The 20,477-nt window shown below is 37.2% G+C and overlaps 1 protein-coding gene across 2 annotated transcripts in view; it reads left to right on the top strand.

Moving 5' to 3' along the window:
• Positions 1–20,477, top strand: part of AEBP2 (AE binding protein 2) — a 72,361-nt gene that overhangs the window by 13,231 nt on the left and 38,653 nt on the right. For both annotated transcript variants that reach the window (XM_037033777.1, XM_037033776.1), the window contains exons 2-3: positions 8,678–8,885; positions 18,533–18,640. In XM_037033777.1, the coding sequence (XP_036889672.1) occupies positions 8,678–8,885; positions 18,533–18,640 (316 nt within the window). The remainder of the gene's footprint in view (positions 1–8,677; positions 8,886–18,532; positions 18,641–20,477) is intronic.

Raw genomic sequence — 20,477 nt, 5'->3', positions numbered from 1 at the left:
CACATTGTAAGATGTGGGAGGGTGTAAATTACTGGTGTAGCTACCTTCAGAAAATAGTCTTACCCAAGCACATAGAATAACTCAGAAATACAACAAACAGTAAGCTGCTATGATATAAAATGGGAGGTCAGCCCAGAGTGGTATAGCTTAGTGGGTTGGATGTGGTCCTGCAAACTGAAAGGTCAAAGGTCATGGGTTCTGTTCTGGGTCAGGGCACTTGCCTGGGTTGTAGACCAGGTTCCCAGTTGAGGGTGAAAGAAGCAACCAATCAATGTTTCTCTGCATTTCTTCCTCCCCTCTCTCTAAAAATAAAAAAATACTTAACAAAGAACAGAAAGTCAGATTAAGAGTGTCTTTTGTGATATACATTTTGATGTAGTAAGTTACATAATCCTACTTTTTCCTTAAGAGAAAGTCATAAAATGTAGTAGGTAGGCAGTTTATAGTTTTCTTTTTTAAAAAATATTTTACTTATTTATTTTTAAAAAATAAGTAAGAAGGAGAAAGAGAGGGAGAGGAACATCAATGTGTGGTTGCCTTTCACTCACCCTCCACTGAGGACCTGGCCTGCAACCCAGGCATGTGCCCTGATGGGGAATTGAACCTGCAACCCTTTGGTTCTCAGGCCTGCACTCAATCCACTGAGCCATGCCAGCCAGGGCTATAGTTTTCTTAAAGGAACCTCTTTCTTTTAATGGTTAAGTTTTAGCTTTTAATTCCTTTGCCAATACTTAGAATAAAGAGCAGGGCACAAGGTGATTGTCCACTTCAACAAATGGGTATGAGGAATGGTGTGGATAACTCAGGTAAAGAGTTTCACACTCAAAAGTGTATAATATCTGGTATACAACTTCAGACTTTTAAAAAATATAAAATCCTTTTAAATGGTTTCAGCTGTTTTGAATTTTAACCCTGAATAATTTTTACTGTAAGTGTATGGGAGAGACAGAATAAACTTCCAAGTAGAGAGTGACAATTTTTAATGGATGAAAGGAACATTGCCTGTTAGCCAGAAAACAGCTTACCTTGTTATATGATTAGATTAGGACTCTCCTGTGTGTGGTTATTTTGTTTACCTACAATTTGGTAAATATTTTGAAAACTATACATAGTGTACTTACTTCTCACAAGCTTATAGTCAATTACAAAGCTAATTTTATAATACCCTGTTAAATATTCCTTGGACCAGTAGAGTTACTGTCCCCTTATTTCATGACACTTTTCTTCATATGTTCCTTTTTTTTTTTGAAGATTTTATTTGTTTTTAGAGAGAGGGGCAGAGAGGAAGAAAAAGTGGGAGAGAAACATCGATTGGCTCCCTGTCATACCCACCTCAACCAGGGACTGCGCCTGTAACCCAGGCATTTGCACTGACCAGGAATTGAACCGGCAACCTTTCCCTTTTCAAGTCCATGCCCAACCATGCCCACCAGTTATAGCAGCCATATTCCATTCTTAAACCATTAGAATTATAGAGTATTTGTTTTTATAATAATTAAGATACAAGTTGTGAACTGGAGACTTCCTAAAGGTTATGCTTTTCATTGATGAAACAAAATAAAACAACCTGCTCCATTAGAGATTCGGGAGGGTCTTTTGTAGAACCTGATCCATAACATCCAGATCCTGAAGAAAGTGGTCAGATGCCATGCTGGTACTGTTTTCCTACTACTTTCTTTGTTTACGGTACAGTTTATTCTTTCTTTCGCTTTATATGTAAGGCAGCTCACTGGTTTCTAAACTGTTACTATGCTATCTGTTTCATAGTAGTTTGGAAATTTCTAGGTCTGTGGCTGAGAAAATAAACAATCTAAAAACAGTTTATAGGCTTTGAGTAGTCAATGAAATTTTTTCCCAAATGAAAATTTATGTGGAACGCCAATGCAGAAGACACATTGAAATGGTATTTTATTAGTATTTTTATAGGTTTAAAATTTTTATATTAATTTATAAAGTCATTCAGAAGAATAAAGCATTTAGGTGAATATAGGCTTTATTTATTTTTTAGAGAGAAGGGAAGGGAGGAAAAGAAACATCGATATGTGAGAGGAGGTTACCTCTTGCATGTCCCCAATGGGGGACCTAGCCTGCAACCCGGGCATGTGCCCTGACTGGGAATCGAACTGGCAACTTTTGGTTTGCAGGCCAGCACTCAGTGCACTGAGCCACACCAGCCAGGGCTCAGCTCTCTAACTTTAAAGTTAGACATTTCACTAGCCTAGAAATCATTTCAAAGCAGGGGGAAGGAGAGAAGAACCAAGAAAAATCCACAGCACAAACAAATTTCCTCACAGCTGAAAAGACAAGATAAAGCTGTCTGCCCATTTGACCTCAGAATGGATTTCCCTCAGAATAAAATAAAAATATTTTGGGTCAGAAACCCACTTTTCCATTCAAGAGACATCTGATCTTTGCTCCATATATAGTGTTTGCTCCATATATAGAACAGTGGTTCTCAAACATTTTGCTGTTAATGATACTTTGCTTTCTTAAATATTGAGAAATATGACATATAGCAATAAAGCTGTTAAAAAGTTATTGAAGAATCTAAAGAACTTTTGTTCAGGTTGGTTATGTTTATCACTATAACAGGATTAGAAATTGAAACCAAGAACTTTTAAAAACATGAATTTAAAAATCAATTATATGTAACCTAAACAGTATTCTTTTTAATGTTAAAATAACTTTTCCAATTAAACATATAGAAGTGACATTGTTTTTATATTTAATGCCTTTAAGGTCTGGCTTAATAGCTAGTTTCATATATATATGAAGCTAGCTATTGCATTCAGTCTGTTGCATTGAATTAGGTTGCTTGAACTTTGTGAAGAAAATTTGGCCCCATACAGATATTTAGTAGAGAAGGAAGGAGTATTTTAATAGCCATTTCAGATAATTTTGTGACTGTTTGATAATATGCCAAAACTTGACAAGTGATAACTGCAATGTGAAATCTGAAATGATAATGATTTTTTTCTTCTATTAAACTGAGACCATGGTCTTGTCCTCCTTCATCCTGATAACATAGCATCCGTGTATTATTCCTCTGCTCCTGTATCTTGTCATTTAGCAAGTGTTTGTTTTTTTAAGATTTTATTTATTTTTAGAGAGGGGAAAGGAGGGACAAAGAGAGGGAGCGAAACATCAACGTGTGGTTGCCTTTCACATGCCCCCTACAGGGGACCTGGCCCAAAACCCAGGCATGTGCCCTGACTGGGGATTGAACCAGCCACCCTTTGGAACATAGGCTGGCACTCAGTCCACTGAGCCACAGCAGTCAGGGCAGCAGGCAGATCTTTACTTCTCAGTGTCGGCATCCTTTTCAGCCATGGCCAAATCCACCAAGCAGATGTTTCGCTTGGCAGTACTTTGAATTCTTAAAGAAATGGCTATTCTTGTATGTATGAATGAGTTGGCCTTTACTTGGTTTCCTAAGGGAAACTGTTTCTGTAAATTCTGTATAGTTAGTTACTGTAGACTTTGGGGTAGAAAACTGATCTGCCAAATGGTTTCTTAACAAGGTCCACAGAAAAGTGGAGAAGGGGAATACTTAGGAAAGGATGTGAAAAAATCTCATGTCCTTTCCTAAATATTTCATTGGATTCTCTAACAGTGTGTGTGCGTGTGTGTTTATTTTTTGAAACTTAACGGGTTTTCTGTTGTCAGAGTGTGTGTGTATGCAAATGCTTTAGTTTATTATTCTGTAAGATAATTCCTTAGTTTGGTTAGTCTCAGTTGGATAATAACAGTGAAAGAGATCTTTTAGAATTTGCTACTTAAAGTGTAGCAGCAGCATCAGGCAGGTGCTTGTTAAAAATATGTTGGCCAAACGATCTGTATTTTTTCCCATAAAATAAGACACATTTTTCATTTTCACCAATAACTTTATTGATTTGGATATTTTGGGTAAGTTGGTTATCTCCCATGTGGTATAGCATTGATTGTCCTCAGTTAATGTCTTGATTTGATTGCTGTCAACTTCAGCTGGTCTACTGGATCTGGAGCATCGTTTTCAGCAAGAAATCTCCAGCACAAAACTTAGCAAACCGCTTTTGACGTGTTTGGGTCACAGCACCTTCCCTGTACACCACACAAATCTTTTTTTGCATTTCAGTTGTACTTCACTTTTCTGAAATAATAAATCACAGTATGCCAAAAATGTTGTGTATTTTCTTTCATCTTCAATATTAAAATGGCTAACAATAATTCATCAATTTTGATTTTTTTTAATGCACGCCCACAGAACAGCTGTCACAACACAGTCTAACAAAATTGTTTGGAGTGAGGGTAAAGGCAGCGAAGCACTGCTGGAGCCATCTTACCTCGTGAGCTTTTTGGCCAATCCAGCAGTATCTCAGGTCCTGCCCAAACCCACTGAATAAATCTGCAGTTAGTAAGATCACAAGTGATTCATATATATGTTAGTTCGAGAATCACTGTTTTAGATGATTGAAACTATCTGAACAGTGTGAATGCTTTTTCTGGCTTAGGTTTTTTTCCAAATACCAGGCTGCTTTTGTTCACATTTTACAGAATTAGTATGTGTTCACGGGTAAAAAGAACTGAGTGAAAACTTTTAGTATAGGTATGATCCTGTAAATTTTATAAGATCAGGCAGAAGGTTACTTTCTAGTCCTGCTCATCTTGTTATGTTACTGTTAGAGGAAGAAGGACACTACTGTGTATGAAATCTCCATCTAGCTTAGGATCCTGTCAGAATCAGAAATCACCTGTAACTTGTCTCGTGCGCTCTCCTCTATTTGGGCTGTTGCCTTTATTAGTCTACAGGATGGAGGGAATTGCTGACTGCTGCATGGATCTGGGGCCAAGAGGGAGCCTTTAGGGTATAGGATTGGACACTTCCTAGATGCTGGAGATTTGAAGAGGGATTGTGAAGCAGGATTGCAGTTGGTCCTGCTTGGCTACGGGGAGCTCTGTGGGGAGGTGGTACATAGTGTGAAGTGTCTGTCAGGTCTTCCAGGGCATGTGACCTGCCCCTTGTCTCTGCTATTGCTTTCGTACCTTAGTTGCCAGTGATGACAGAGTTCATGCTCTTAGCANCTGTTGCCTTTATTAGTCTACAGGATGGAGGGAATTGCTGACTGCTGCATGGATCTGGGGCCAAGAGGGAGCCTTTAGGGTATAGGATTGGACACTTCCTAGATGCTGGAGATTTGAAGAGGGATTGTGAAGCAGGATTGCAGTTGGTCCTGCTCGGCTACGGGGAGCTCTGTGGGGAAGTGTCTGTCAGGTCTTCCAGGGCATGTGACCTGCCCCTTGTCTCTGCTATTGCTTTCGTACCTTAGTTGCCAGTGATGACAGAGTTCATGCTCTTAGCACCTGCATTGTATTGTCCTCTCTATATTTTTTATCCTCACCTGAGAGCATGTCCATTGGTTTTAGAGAGGGGGGAAGGGAGGGGAAGGGGAGAGAGAAACATCAGTGAGAAACATCAGTTGGTTGTCTCCCATACTTGCCCCAACTGGGGGCAGAACCTGCAACCTAGGCTTATGCCCTGACCAGGAATTGAACCTGTGACCTTTTGGTTTACAGGATGATGCTTCAACCATCTGAGCCACACCAGCCAATGCTATACTGTCCTGTTATTAGGCTGTATATTCAAATGAAATACTGTTTTTTAAGTGAGTGAAATTACACTTAGACTGATTAAACAATGCTTTAGTGTTCATAGATTTTTTTAAAGTTGATTTTTATATATAGAGAGAGACACCAATTTGTTGTTCCATTTATTTATGCATTCACTGGTTAATTCTTGTATGTGCCCTGACTGGAGATCCAACCCACAACCTCGGAATATGGGAGTATCACTCTAACCAACTGAGCAACTTGACCAGGGCTTTTTCATAGGTATTTGGATTTGTAAAATTTCCATTCAATGATAATAAGCAAAAGTGTGCTAAACACTGTGTAGATAGGCCCTATATTGCTGGTTGGGTTTATCATAGTATATGAGTCTCTTGACCTTGCATTACTTTGTTCAATTTAAAGGTAATTGGTTTCATTTTTAAATCATTTTGGACTTGTAACTACAGTTAGTATAGCTTTGTGGTTAAAAATGATAGAAAAGGATGTGCATACAGTGAAAGGATATGTACAGTGACAGTTTTTCTCCTGTGCCGCTCTCCCCACCCCCAACATCTGGGTTGCCTGTGTCCCTTAGAAGAGTTTGCCTTTAGGGCGTCGTCGTATCTAAATCTGTCTCCTTCCTTCCACTTAGGTGTGCGGATTGGAGCCTTACTACACTGCACTTACGTGTGGATGTGGGTTTTTATTTTTTTACAAGATTTTATCTATTTTCAGAGAGAGGAGAAGGGAGGGAGAAAGAGAAACTTTGATGTATGAGGGAAACACTGATTGGTTGCCTCTTGCTCACCCCCAAACTAGGGACCTGGACAGCAACCCAGGCATGTGCCCTGACTGGGAATTGAACCAGTGACCTTTTGGTTCACAGGCCAGTGCTCAATCCACTGAGTCACACCAGTCAGGGTGGGTGTTTTTTTTTTTAAACTTTACCTTTGAGATTGTACCATAATAGGTTGCTGAGATCTATTGCTTTTCCCAAGATTGTTCTTTATAAATTGAGTGTGATTAGTTATTAAAGTTGTTAATATTTTATTTACCTCCAGTTAATTAGTATGGCTTACAAAAGTGTGAGCTTAACAGTTAAAATGTTTTAAAATGTATATTATAAGTGATAAGGAAAATAGATAACCATGTAACAGTGAAGGGCCTCATGAACTCGAAATTTCTAGGGCTTAAACATTTGTATTTTATTTTTATTTATTTAAAAAAATTTTTTTAGAGAGAGGGGAAGCGGGGAGGGGGAGGGAGAGAAATATCAATGTGAGAAAGAACCATTGATTGGTTGCCTCTTGTGGGGACCGAACCCACAACTCGGGCATGTGCCCTGACCAGCAATCAGCTGGCGACCCTTATTAGCTTTGCTGTATGACACCCAACCATCTGAGCCACACCAGTCAGGGCAAAAATTCGTATTTTAGTACAGGAAAACTACCATACTCACAGTTTAGTTCTGCAAGAACAATTTATGAATAAATATTCAGGTATTCAAGAGCATTTTTGTATTTGAGAGCTTTAAAGAGATCACAGAGTTGTAGAGTTGCAGTTCGACTCTATATATTGACTCGTAGATAGATATCCAGATGAACTTAAATACGTGAATATCCTTTAAAGGAAAATCTGAGGCATTTTTGGTATATGGAGCATACAGGGACATTTTTGCTAGCTTTTGGGGTGCATTTGACTGATGTTAGGCACAAATCATTAAGCTTACTCAAAAGGTTCTAATTTAGTATAATTCTTAGGTATGAGAAAAGTTTTCATTTTAGGATAGAATTTAATTTTAGACAGAGGGGAAGTGAAGGGGAGAAATACCAGTGTGTGGTTGCCTCTCTCGTGCCCCACTGGGGACCTGGCCTGCAACCCAGGCAGGTGCCCTATACTGGGAATTGAATGGGCGACCCTTTGGTTCTCAGGCCAGCACCCAACCACTGAGCCACACCAGCCAGGGCAGCAAATAAGTTTTAAATGGGATAAGTGAATGTTCTTATTTTTAGAAGGCATGTGCTGAAATGATTGTGGTTGAAGTATGTTTGCAACTTGCATATGATTGAGCAAAACAAATTACAACTAATAGGACAGCATATACTTACTGTTGAGTTCAGATTTAGATAAACTTTTCTGCATCTTTACAATTTTCTGTAATAAAAACTTTGGATAGGGAAACATACCCCTAAATGTAATATAATTTTTATAATTTACTGATACTTAAATTACAATAGCTTTTAATTTAGTCTGAAAACATTCTTCCTGTTGACCATTCTGTAATCGAAGCTACTTCCATGTTGTTTCTCTGTTGGGAAGATAACTGGAGGAAAAAACAGTAAATTGCTTTTAAAATGAAGGCAAAAGTATGTTAAATTTCATTAAGATGTGAAATTTTGAGTAATAACTTTTATTACTAATGTAATTTTCATAAATAAAGAGGTTACTAATATGTAATACTTTGCTTAGTAAATAAAAAGTAAAAGGGATTGATTGGCATTTCAGTCTTTTGGTGGATAGAGATTAGTTAAAAAAAGACACATTATTTGGAATTGGGTAAAATCAGAAAAACTTCTCTCTTCTGCTTTTTTATTTAGAGGGGAAATATATAGCGAAATTTCACTTGAGGTGGGAAGAAGTAGGATGTGGCAGCACTCGTATTCTCAGATTAGTGAGTGGAGAAAAGACGTCAGGTCAGCTAGTGATTTGTAAACTGTAAAGCTAATTTTTTGATTCTGAATTACTTATAGCTGGAAACTATTACTTAATCCTGCGTAAACTATGGAAAGGATGAAATTTGATGAGCTTTGTTTATGTGTGTGTATGTTTTCCATAGGATATAGTATCTGGGAGTTCATGCCTGCCAAAAAGCTGCTTAAATTATTCCATACATATCTGGCTTTTGAGGTATTAGCATTTTTTGGCCTTTATTTGCACTTTACTGTCAAAGCAGTGTTGTTTTGTAATGGAAAATATGGGTAGTATACCTTGGAGCACAATATCAGGTGATAATCTTAATTAAATATTTATAAGATCATATTCATGTTAGTGAATTTCTAGGAATAACACAGCCTTTTTTCTTCTTTTGTAGCATAAGCAGTACTATAATGGATGTAGACAGCACAATTTCCAGTGGGCGTTCAACTCCAGCAATGATGAATGGACAAGGAAGCACTACTTCTTCAAGCAAAAATATTGCCTATAATTGTTGTTGGGACCAGTGCCAGGCTTGCTTCACCTCTAGTCCAGATCTGGCAGATCACATCCGTTCCATACATGTAGATGGTCAGCGAGGAGGGGTTGGTTTTATCATTTCTTTTTTTTCTCCCTGTTTTCATTAGTTTTATTAATTTATAATTGTTAGTTAGGCTTATTTTTTTCTCAAAGTAATTTGAGATTGCTTTTACACAGGCTTTATTTTTTCAAATGTTTTTTTTCTCCTTTTATTTACAGATTCCCACCTACTTGATGGAATCAAATTAAATAGAACATATGTGTTGGACTCTAATTTATTCTTAGGTGTATTACTTTGAGGAAATAAGACTTCCTAAAATATAGTGGGAATGTTATAAATGAATATACAGTGTATTCCGAGGTTTCGAGTTGAGGACGTTTAGGAATTTGCACTGTTTAGGATTTCTGTTGAAGTAATCCTGCATTACCTCTGATGCTGAAATTAACTGGAGAGACTATTGGTACCAGGATTAGTATATACAATCCTATTGACCTTTCAGGAATACATTTAATAGTGTCGGTTCATAGAGTGAGTGAATAAAGAGCTAAGCAAATTAGGTGAATCAAAGTGTAATGGACCAAGACATTTATAATATTATTTATAATAGTTATAATTTTTCAACTTTATGTTTGTCCTGAACAGTTATCACGTTCATTACATTTTCCAGAAATTAATGTAATATTGTAAATAGATAATGTATCAGACCACACATTTCCCATCTCCCTGCCATCACTGTTTGAGATATATTGATACTAAAATGGCTAAAATCATCAGGGTTTAAGAGAGTAGGCAACTGTTTCCAAGGTCTTACTGATAATTAGATTGTATTATTGATCTTTAAAAAATAAAACAAAATATGCAATCATATAAGTACCCCTAACATTTTAATCCTTGGTGTATTGCATTTAAAATTTCTTTTTAAGAAGTATTTGCTATTGTCACAAGATATTGTAATATATCAGCAGTTTTTTGATTACTCAAGCTTGATAAGTACCATTTGTCTTATTATTGGATTTAATATATGTGATGTCTAGGTCGGTACCAGATGGTGTATTAATGAATTATGTCCATCATATGGTTTTTCACTATATAACCCATCCCAGTGGTTAGGCAAGTTTGATGACACTTTCACTGCCTTCCAGTGAGGTTTTTGGTGTGAATGAACTTAGTTAGCCATGTTGGTTCCCTGGTCATGACTGAGTTGCCTTTTGTGGGTCCGTATTTGATGCCACTTGTTACATAATCACTACGGTAGTCTTCTGAGCCGTGGCATGATGCTTGACTTCGCAACTCTTGAATCGTGAGCTATGTAGAAGATCTCTGGTTTTTTCTTCAAAGGCATGGTACAATTTCACATTTGTAAGTTGTGGGTCCTACAGGTTAAGTTGGCACATAGCCTTATGAGTATGTTTTCGGCTCTTTATAGATTTGTAGAAAAAAGTGGAGTTAACAGGCTGAATGTATTGTATAATCACTGCAACTACATGTACCTTATTGATAATACAGAGCTAGACTTGAAGTCTTGCTTATTTCTACAGTGAGTATGAACTTGTGGAAATCAAGCCCCCATGTCATTTCTTGAACCCTTATTCATAAAATCACTATATTACAAATAATAAGTCTCTTAATTTTAAGAGTAATGCTCTTTTGACCACAGAAAGGAGTCCCCATTTTTGGAGGACATTGAGAAATGCAAGATGTACTGGAGAAATGTAGAAAACACATCCCAAGTATTTCTACGTACCAATCATTGGTATATAGCCTAAGCTTTCAGAATGCAAGTATGAATGAGGATTTGAAAACCTAATGTTCTATATAGCATAGGAAATCTTGATCTGGCTTTTCGCTTTAAAATACAGTAGTAAATTGGTTGGAACTTTTTTTTTAATGGCCTCTTTAAAGTTTGGAACTTTATTTTTCTCTCTTTAAAACTTTTTTATTGTTTTTTCTTTTTTTCATTACCATTTAGTCCCCTTAACCTCTCATTCAATTACCACAGTGTTGTCCATGTCCATGAGTCCTTTTTCCTTTTTGCTCAGTCCTTCCACCCCCTCCCCTTAGCTGTCATCCTTCTGTCGATCCCTATTTTGCTTGTTCAGTTTGTTCATTAAACTGTTTTTAAGTGTACAGTTCAGTAGCATTAGTGTATTTTTACATTGTTGTTCAACCATCACCACTGTCCCTCTCCAGAACTTCTTCATTATCCGAAACTGAAATCTGTGCACATTGCACAGTAACCTTCTTATCCCACCTTCCCCCCGGCCCTTGGTACCTGTGGCTCTACTGTCTTTGTAGAAAATGACTATTCTAGATACTGCACATAAGTGGAAAGGAACAGATTTTGAAGACATAATTATCTTCTTAGATTTTTAAATTTCTTTTTTCTACCCTAAGTGTTAAACTATTATAATGGAATAAAAACAAATGAAAAAAATGGTGACTGTGGAGGACTTGGTGCTTCTAATTATTGAAAGATAACAAGTTCTGTTGGAGCAGTAGTTAACAGTAATATAGTTAAGTACTATATTAATTCCTGCTTTCTTATCCCACTCTGATCTTCACCCCGAAAAAAACCAAAGCCATCATATGAGAGCATAAAAACTTCTTTACCTCCTTCAACTGTATGTTGCTATGTCACGTGGACTTTGTAGGCTAGAGCAGGTGGAGTTGTTTTCCTAACTTTTTCATGTATCAAAGTGGTTAGATACTTAACTCTACACTAAAAGTTATACTAACCACTTAAGTACCAAATTATGAATATACCTTTTTAAAAAATGATCACGAGAGAGTTTCCTCCTATTTAAAAAATAAAACAGGCAAAAAAATGAATCTTTCCTGTTAAGTGTAATAAAAGTTGTGTTTTGGGGTACTTTCATGTATGACTGCATTTCCAAAAGCAGACTGAACTGTTTTACTCATCAAATTTCAAGCCCCAGTCTCCTGTTAATGCACACCTAAGTTTCGGTAGGTGGGGAGGAACGTTATATTCTAGGATTTCAGTGGTTCAGTAAAGATTCATTAGTCTTTTATTCTTTCTCTTTCAACTATTTAAAAACAGTTGCCAGAAAGACATACGTTTATGTTCCTTGATGCAACAGTTATTTTACACATGCCATTTCATTACATTTACTTTTGCATGTGTTCTTTAGTGTGTTTGAGGAGAGAGGGCCTGAGGGAGATTGAGGGTGGGGGAGTCGTGGGATATTCAGAGACGTGAATAGACCAGTTAACTTGACGTTGTACGAAATGGCATATGTAGGCTCTCAAGGTTAAATCAGACTGCTGCTAGAAAGTGAAACCAATCTTAGGAGGTCACTTTGCCTTTTGATTGCCAAATAGTTTATTACTGTAGTATTATGAAAAATATTTCATTACTGTAATTTGAGGTTTTTAAAAAATTTAATGATTTTTAGAGGGATATCTTTTTGTGTCATATTTTATTGTCAAAGGAATCTAATTTATTAGTAGAACTAGCCCCTCCACCCCCAAATTTGGGCATTGTAACTTATACTGCTTCCTGACTCAGTATTTAGAATATATTTGGCTGATTTTTAATTTACTAATAATCACTGAGTAATTTTCTTTATGCATACATAAACTCAGTCAGATTACACTATATTTTCTGAAGGTAAAGCTCACATTCTGACAGTATTGAATTAGATTTTCTTATTTACTTTTAGAGAGAGGAGAAGGGAAGGAGAAAGAAAGGGAGAGAAAAAGCAATGTGTGAGAGAAATGTTGGACGTGCCCCTCACATGCCCCCAACAGGAGACCTGGCCCACAACCCAGGTGTGTGCCCCACCTGGGAATTAAACCAGCCACCTTTTGTTTCACAGGCCAGTGCTCAGTTCCCTGAGCCACATCAGTTGGGGAGAGTACAGTTTCCTAGAGGAGTTCCCACCAAAAGGTATCCCTGTAACACTGAAATTTTTGACCTGTATGTCTTACAAGTTAGGTCATTATATATTATAAGATTTTTTGGTAGTTTGAAAATACTCTTTTAATGATTGTGTAGTATTTTTTTAAAATTGTGTTTGATTATGCCATCACAGTTGTCCTGATTTTGCCCCCGTTTGTCCCCCTCCACACAGCACCATCCACTCTGTCAGACAATCCCACACCATCATTTGTGTCCAGGGGTCACCTTTATATGTTCTTTGGCTACTCCATTTCCTATACCGTTTTTTACATCCCTTTGTCTATTCTGTAACTACATGTTTGCACTCCTATTTAATTAATTAATTAATTCATTCATTTAGAGAAGGGAAGGGAGAGAAAAAGGTGGAGAGAAACTTCAATGTGTGGCTGCCTCCTGTGCCCGCTACTGGGAACCTGGCCTGCAAAACCCGGCTCACAGCCCAGACATGTTCCCTGACTGGGAATTGAACCAGCACCAGCAGCCCTTTGGTTCTCAAGTGGATTGAGGCTGGCACTCAATCCACTGAGCCATACCAGCCAGGACTGTTCATACTTAATCCCCTCACCTCTTTACCCATTTCCCCATACCTCCCTCCCATCTGGCAACATCAGAACGCTCTCTGTATCTGTGATTCTGTCTCTGTTCTTATTGTTGGCTTAGTTTAGCTTTTGATTCCATTGTTGATAGAGAATTTATTGCCATTTCGTTGCTCATAGTTTTGATCTTTGTCTTATGTAAGTTCCTTTAACATTTCATATAATAATTGTTTGGTGATGATGAACTGCTTTAGTTTCTTCTTGTCTGGGAAGCTCTTCATCTGCCCTTTGAACCTAAATTATTGCTTTGCTGGATAGAGCAATCTTGGATGTAGTTCCTTGCCTTTCATCACTTTGAGTACTTGTTGCCAGTCCCTTCTTGCCTGCAGAGTTTCTTTTGAGAAATCAGCTGATGATCATATGGGAACTCCCCTGTAGGTAACTAACTGCTTTTCTCTTGCTGCTTTTAAGATTCTCTCTTAATATTTAAACTTGGGCATTTTAATTATGATGTGTCTTGGAGTGGTCCTCTTAGTATCCATCTTGTTTGGGACTCTGTGCTTCCTGGACTTGCATGTCTATTTCCTTCACCAAATTAGGGAAGTTTTCTTTCACTTTTTTTTCAAATAGATTTCCAATTTCTTGCTCTTTCTCTTCTCTAGTTGAAGTTTTCTCAGAGGCTGCTTGTACTATCCCCATTTTTTTGTTTATTTGGATTTTTTTCTTGTTCTGATGGGTTATTTTTTGCTTTCTCATTTTCCAAATCATTGATTTGACTCTTTGCTTTATCCTCTCTACTGTTGTTCCCTGTAAATTGTTACTTCACTTAGTGCGTCCTTCATTTCTGACTGGATCTTTTTCATGCTGTTGAGGTCCTCGGTTGGTTCCTTGAACATCAGTATAACCCATGTTTAGAACTCTGTGCCTGATAGATGGCTTCTCTCCATTTTGTTTAGCCTTTTTTCTGGAGTTTTGATCTGTTTTTTCATTTGGGCATTTTTTTTTAACTCCCTCCCTTAGTGGCAGAAAAATCTGGTGGTGGTTATTTTGAGAAGGGTCTCCAGTATCTAATACAAGCACAGTTTTTCTGTCAATCGGTCTTGCTTAGAGAATATGTATCATTTTGCATTTTTATTGTGTTTTGGAGTTACCAAATGTGTGCTCACAGTGTCTGTTGTGACTCTCCCAGTGTTATATAGCTGGGAAGTGTGAAAGCTGGATAGAATTTAGTTATTTACTTTTCTTCTTTCTGTTTCTGTAACATCTAATACAACCCAATTAACATAAGTCTATTGTGAGATCCTGGGCTAGGAACCTCTGTGCCTCAATATTCTAATTAGTATAGATATATTTCAGTTCACTTTAATGTAGTATAGGGGGATCATGAGAAATTTTATTTTTGAACAGTTCCTTTCATATTTGGGCTTAATTCCTATGGTGTTTGTTTTTCAGGGTGTATTTTACAATGAGAAAGTTTCTAAAAATTAGGGCATAAAATGTTTTTCATGTACTGGCATCAAAAAAGACCGAGGCTTGAATAAAAATCCTTTTGTCAGATTTTGTACTACCTGTTTTAGCAAAGGGTTTTTCTAATATGTATTAGGAAAGAAAATTTAGCTTTTAAAACCTTTGTGGTTTTTGTGGAACCTTGATGTGGATTCTTAGTGCCCTTTTGTGTCAGGACTATCCTTGTGCAAGTTTATTGCTTCCTCCTTTCCCCTAATTATTTTTCAAGTATTTCACCGAAATATGACTAACCATAGTTAGCTTTGGTCTTTTTACACTTACTTCATTTCCTAAAATACTAAGTTGAAGGTTATGGTTTTTCTTTGAACCTGAAGTTGTTGCCCTAATAGTGTTACTGGACATTCCATCTAGAATCTGGATGATACCTACTCACAGTTAAGGCTGTTATCTGATGAAATTACCGGATCTGCCATTGCCTCCATATGTATGTTTTTTCTTAAGAGATTTATGGTTTCTCTCAAATGCAGTGGTTGGGTAATATTAGGTTAGTGCAGAGTTAGAGTATTTTTCTGATTTTTTGGAGGGTATTGTAATTCTGCACAGAGGTCACTTGAGAGTTATAGCAACAGAATTCTATAAAAGTTATTACATAAATTATGTTAATTTTGTTCCAAAATACTTGTTTTAAGGCATATTTGTTTTGTGGGTATAACTTGTGAGCATTTTAAACCAAGCTCTGATTTCTGTTTATTACTTGGATGGAAAATTTAAGACTTTGAGAGTCTAGTAAGTCATGAGTCAGGAAATTGATAGATAGCATTCATTATCTGCATGTGATCATCAAATCTTACTGAATTAATTTCTGTAACATATAGGTGTAGCTTCACAGTTTTCCCGCCTTCCTTAATTCACTTAATAAGTAACTTTTAATTCTGGCAACTTCAGGAATTACTATTTTTTTAAAATATATTTTATTGATTATGCCATTACAGTTGCCTTATTTCCCCCCCTTCATTCTCGGCCACCCTGCACACCCCTCCCCCACCATTCTCCCCCCTTTAGTTTATGTCCACGTGTCTCAAGTTCTATAGATTCTATACTTCCCATACTATTCTTGCCCTCCCCCTATCTATTTTCTACCTACCGTCTATGCCACTTATTCTCTGTACCTTCTCCTCTTCCCACTCCCTTGTTGCTAACCCTCCATGTGATCTTCATTTCTATGGTTCCGCTCCTGATCTAGCTGTCCTCTTAGTTTGCTTTTGTTTTAGGTGTGGTTGTTAATAACTGTGAGTTTGCTGTCCTTTCACTGTTCATATTTTTTATCTTCTTTTTCTTAGATAAGTCCCTTTAACATTTCATATAATAAGGGCTTGGTGATCATGAACTCCTTGAATTTGACCTTATCTGAGAAGCACTTTATCTGCCCTTCCATTCTAAATGAAAGCTTTGCTGGATAGAGCAATCTGGTTGTAGGTCTTTGGATTTCATGACTTGGAATACTTCTTTCCAGCCCCTTCTTGCCTGTAAGGTCTCTTTTGAGAAATCTGCTGACAGTCTGATGAGCACTCCTTTGTAGGTGACTGTCCCCTTATCTCTTGCTGCTTCTAGAATGCTCTCCTTTATTTTAATCTTGGCTAATGTAATGATGATGTGCCTTGGTGTGTTCCTTCTTGGGTCCAGCTTCTTTGGGACTCTCTGAGCTTCCTGGATTTCCTGCAAGTCTATTTCCTTTACCAGACTGGGGGAGTTCTCCTTTATTATTTGTTCAAATAAGTTTTCTACTCGTAGCTATTCCTCTTGCCCTTCTGGTACCCCTATAATTCGGATGTTGGAACGTTTAAAGATGTCCTGGAGGTTCCTAAGCCTCTCCTCATTTTTTTGAAATCTTGTTTCTTCCTTCTTTTCTGTTTGGTTGTTTCTTTCTTCCTTTTGGTCCACTCCCTTGATTTGAGTCCTAGTTTCCTTTCCATCACTATTGGTTTCCTGTGCATTTCCCTTCATTTCAATTAGTTTAGCCTTCATTTGTTCCTCTAATTTGTGACTAAAATCAACCAGTTCTGTGAGCATCCTGATCACCAGTGTTTTGAACTGTGCATCTGATTGGTTGGCTATTTCTTGGTCGTTTAGAGTTATCGGCTCTGGGGCTTTGAGTTGTTCTTGAGCCATGATGTTTTGGTCTGTTTCCCTCTGTTGTGTATGAGAGGCAGAGCCCTAGGTGTTCACCAGGGTGGGGCAACTCAGTTGCTGGGTTGTGATGCTGTATATGGGGGCGGGGTCAGAGAGTGGTAATGGCGACCGCGTCTGCTGCTTCCCACTGCTGGGGCCTGTGAGGTCTGTCTCACTGCTAGCTCCTTCACTTGGTTTATCTGTGCGCGAATGGGTGACCGCGGTCAGCCCGCTGCCTTGTGCCCTCACTGAGTCTGCTTGTGGCAGCCTTGTGCCTGGGATCTGCCAACCGCCGCCCGCGCCTGGGTCAGTGCAGCCGAGTTTTCCTGCGCCACCCCGCTCTGCCAGCCACTGGCTCCACCCCTCTTACCAGTCTGGATGAATGGTTCGTTGTTGTCGGACTTATATATAGTTCAATTTTCTGTGTTTTGGTTGCGTTTTTGTTATTAAAACTTTGTTGTCTTTAAAGTTGGTTGTGCGAGGAGGCACAGTGTTTCCACTTACACCTCCATTTTGGCTGGAAGTCCCCTCTCTAGGAATTATTTTTTTAAACATGTACTAGGTCAGGAATTTTAAGTTATGAAGGAGGAAACGTTAATGACTTAACGTATCTGCTTAACTTAAACTAGCAAATCTCTTATGGAACAGGATGTGCGAGAACTTTCTCTAATAGTCACATCAACCAGCAGCAATAATAGCAATGTTGCCTGTTTAGACCTATCTGATATAAAATGGTTTTTTTAATAAAAACTGATCTTAGTTTTTTTTTAGATCATTGATTTTTTTTTGAGTTTAAGAAAATTTATTTTAAACTGACGTTAATGATTTTTTCCTCAGTTCTGTATGTCTCGTCTCTGTTCTATAATATAGTTAATACATTAGAGTCTTCAAAGTGTGGCTCCATTTATAATGGTTCTTACCCCAGAGAAGAACAGAGTGTAGAAATTGTACTTTGAAGGTGATGATTACAGTAGATTAATTTTTCTATTGCTGATGTTAGTGATCCATTTTAATGTTCAGCTTGATGGAAATATAATCAATTAGGAAATTGATATTTCACTAGTAGGAAAATGATGAAAGATTAGATTTTTAGTTGACAGATCGTGCTTTTTCAAACCCAGTCGTAGTTGTCTGAACCCAAGAATGTATGTGTATTATAATGATAGAGTACCTCATGCTCATTGCTTTTGTAATTGTATTAATTTTACTTTTTGCATTAGATTTTGGTTTCTATTCAAGGTATTTGAAAATAATTTTTAGTGAATTGAATAATGTAAGAATAAGTAGTGTGCGTGTTAGAATAGGAATTCAGGAGCAGGAGAATTGTGATTGGATAGTTTAATTGCATTACTTACTCTTTTAGGATGAAAGTATCAGTATCCACTAACTAACATTTATTAGTTCCTTATTGAGGACATGGACAGCAGCCTTAAAGGGGAAAGGTTAAAACGTCCTCTCCTACTGGAAGTTCAGAAAGTTTAACATGAAGCATTTGATTGACTCATACATTAAATGGCTCTTTTTGCCAATTGAAGACTAGCAACATGTTCATTCGAGCTTCAAGGAATAAAACTTTGTTGAAATAAGTAATGGAAATTATTATGGCTCTTCTTTTAACAGGTATTTGTTTGCTTATGGAAAGGTTGTAAAGTGTATAACACACCGTCAACCAGTCAGAGTTGGTTGCAGAGGCACATGCTGACACACAGTGGAGATAAGCCTTTCAAGGTAAGTACATGTATGTGATTTTTTAAATTCCAACTTGAAAAGTTTGTCAATGGGCATACTTTTGCCTTTCTAAAATATTTTAAAAGAACCATGTATTTTAATGTTCCTTAGACACATGGAATTTTTAAAAAATAGATGGGGGAAAGAAGATTTAATATAATTATTAAAATTTGGAGAACAAAAAATGTCTCTGAGGGTAGGGCCTTGAAAATAGTGCATGGATGAACGACTTGAATGCATGTGTTAAAGTTGGTTGGTTGGTGTTAATATCTTGTGCTCTGATTGTTCTCTCACTGTTACTGGTTTCAGCCTTTTTTTTTTATTAGCCCACAATGATTATTACATAAAAAATGTAATTGTAGAACATGAAGGGACTTGAATCCTTTCAATTTTGAAGGCATGCACTGAACTTGGTTGTTAATTACTGTGTCCAATAGTTGTATTGAGAAAAATCTGTATGAAGAGCAAACTTTTATAAAAAACATTTTCCTGTTTATCTTCATTAAAAATTAAACAAAATATTTGGTTTGTAATTTTGGAAAGCATACAGACTTAAAGTTCAAAGAAGTTTAATGGTTTTTAAATCCATGATATCTGCTATGAAAATACTGCCCCAGAAACTTTCCTTGAGTTTCATTAGAAAGGATATAATTCTTGAGAAGGTATTTTTGGAAAAAACAATTTCTTTTGAAAAGACAATTTTTAGCAATGCATGAAGAGCCCTGGCTTGGTTGGCTCAGTGGATTGAGTGCTGGCCTGCAAACCAGAGGCTTGCCCATTCGATTCCCAGTGTAGTGCACATGCCTGGGGTGACAGCCAGGTCCCGGAGCAGTGGGGGAGGGGAGGTGGGGTGGGCATGAGAGGCAACCACACATTGATGTTTCTTTCCCTGTCTTTCACCCTCCCTTCCCCCCTCTCTAAAAAATAAATAAATAAAATCTTTAAAAAAATACTTAAAAAGCCATGACTGCATGACTTAGTTTGGAGTATTGTCCCAGGCACTGCAAGTTTGCTTGTTTGATTCCTGTTCAGGGCACATGCCTAGGCTGTGGGTTGGATCCCTAATTAGTGCATGTACAGGAGGCAACCAGTCAGTGTTTCCCTCCCTTCTTCTCTCCCTCCAAAATTGGACACATGTCCTCAGATGTAGATTTTTAAAAATGTATAGAGAAATAATTCACACTTAAAATCTTGCTTTCTTTTTTTGTTTCCTTATCCCTTGTCTTGCAAATAACTAGTGAGTTGTTCTGGTATTTCTTTAGGAAACTACAAGCAGATCAGCCTGTAATCTCATTCTTCTTCCTTTCTATCACAGAATTTGGTAAACTGTATACTGTCTATGCTTTTTGAAATAAGCTTTTTATTTTCAAGCAGTTCTTAATTTACGTAAATATTACAAAGGTTATAGTTGTTCAAAATATACACGTTTTCCCCGTTATTAACATTTTTATTGGGTGTATATGTATCTTGCTTTTTTAAAAACGTATTTTATACTAGAGACGTTTCTGTATTTGCACATAGAGAATATTCTTTTTCTTTTTTCAACAGTTTCATAGTATTTCATTGTATGTGTCTCTGGCAGTTTATTTAACCAAACTTTTAGATACTTGGGTTGTTTCTAGTCCTTGCTGTTACAAATAGTACTATAGTGGTGAATCTTTAAACATGTCATTTTACATATTTATGCTTATATATGGAGGAAAATTTTCCCCAAATAATATGAGTGGGTGGATCAAAGGCTATATAAAAGCATTGGTAATTAACAAAATTAAATAATGATTGATTAGCAAGAGAGAAAGAGACAGACTTATTGTTCCACTTACTTATGCATTCATTG

This window comes from Sturnira hondurensis, unplaced genomic scaffold (genome assembly GCF_014824575.4).
Source record: "Sturnira hondurensis isolate 20B ecotype Veracruz unplaced genomic scaffold, ASM1482457v3 Scaffold0021795, whole genome shotgun sequence".
NCBI lineage: Eukaryota > Metazoa > Chordata > Mammalia > Chiroptera > Phyllostomidae > Sturnira > Sturnira hondurensis.
The sequence above is the reverse complement of the archived record's forward strand: the minus strand, read 5'-3'. Positions and strand labels throughout refer to the sequence as shown.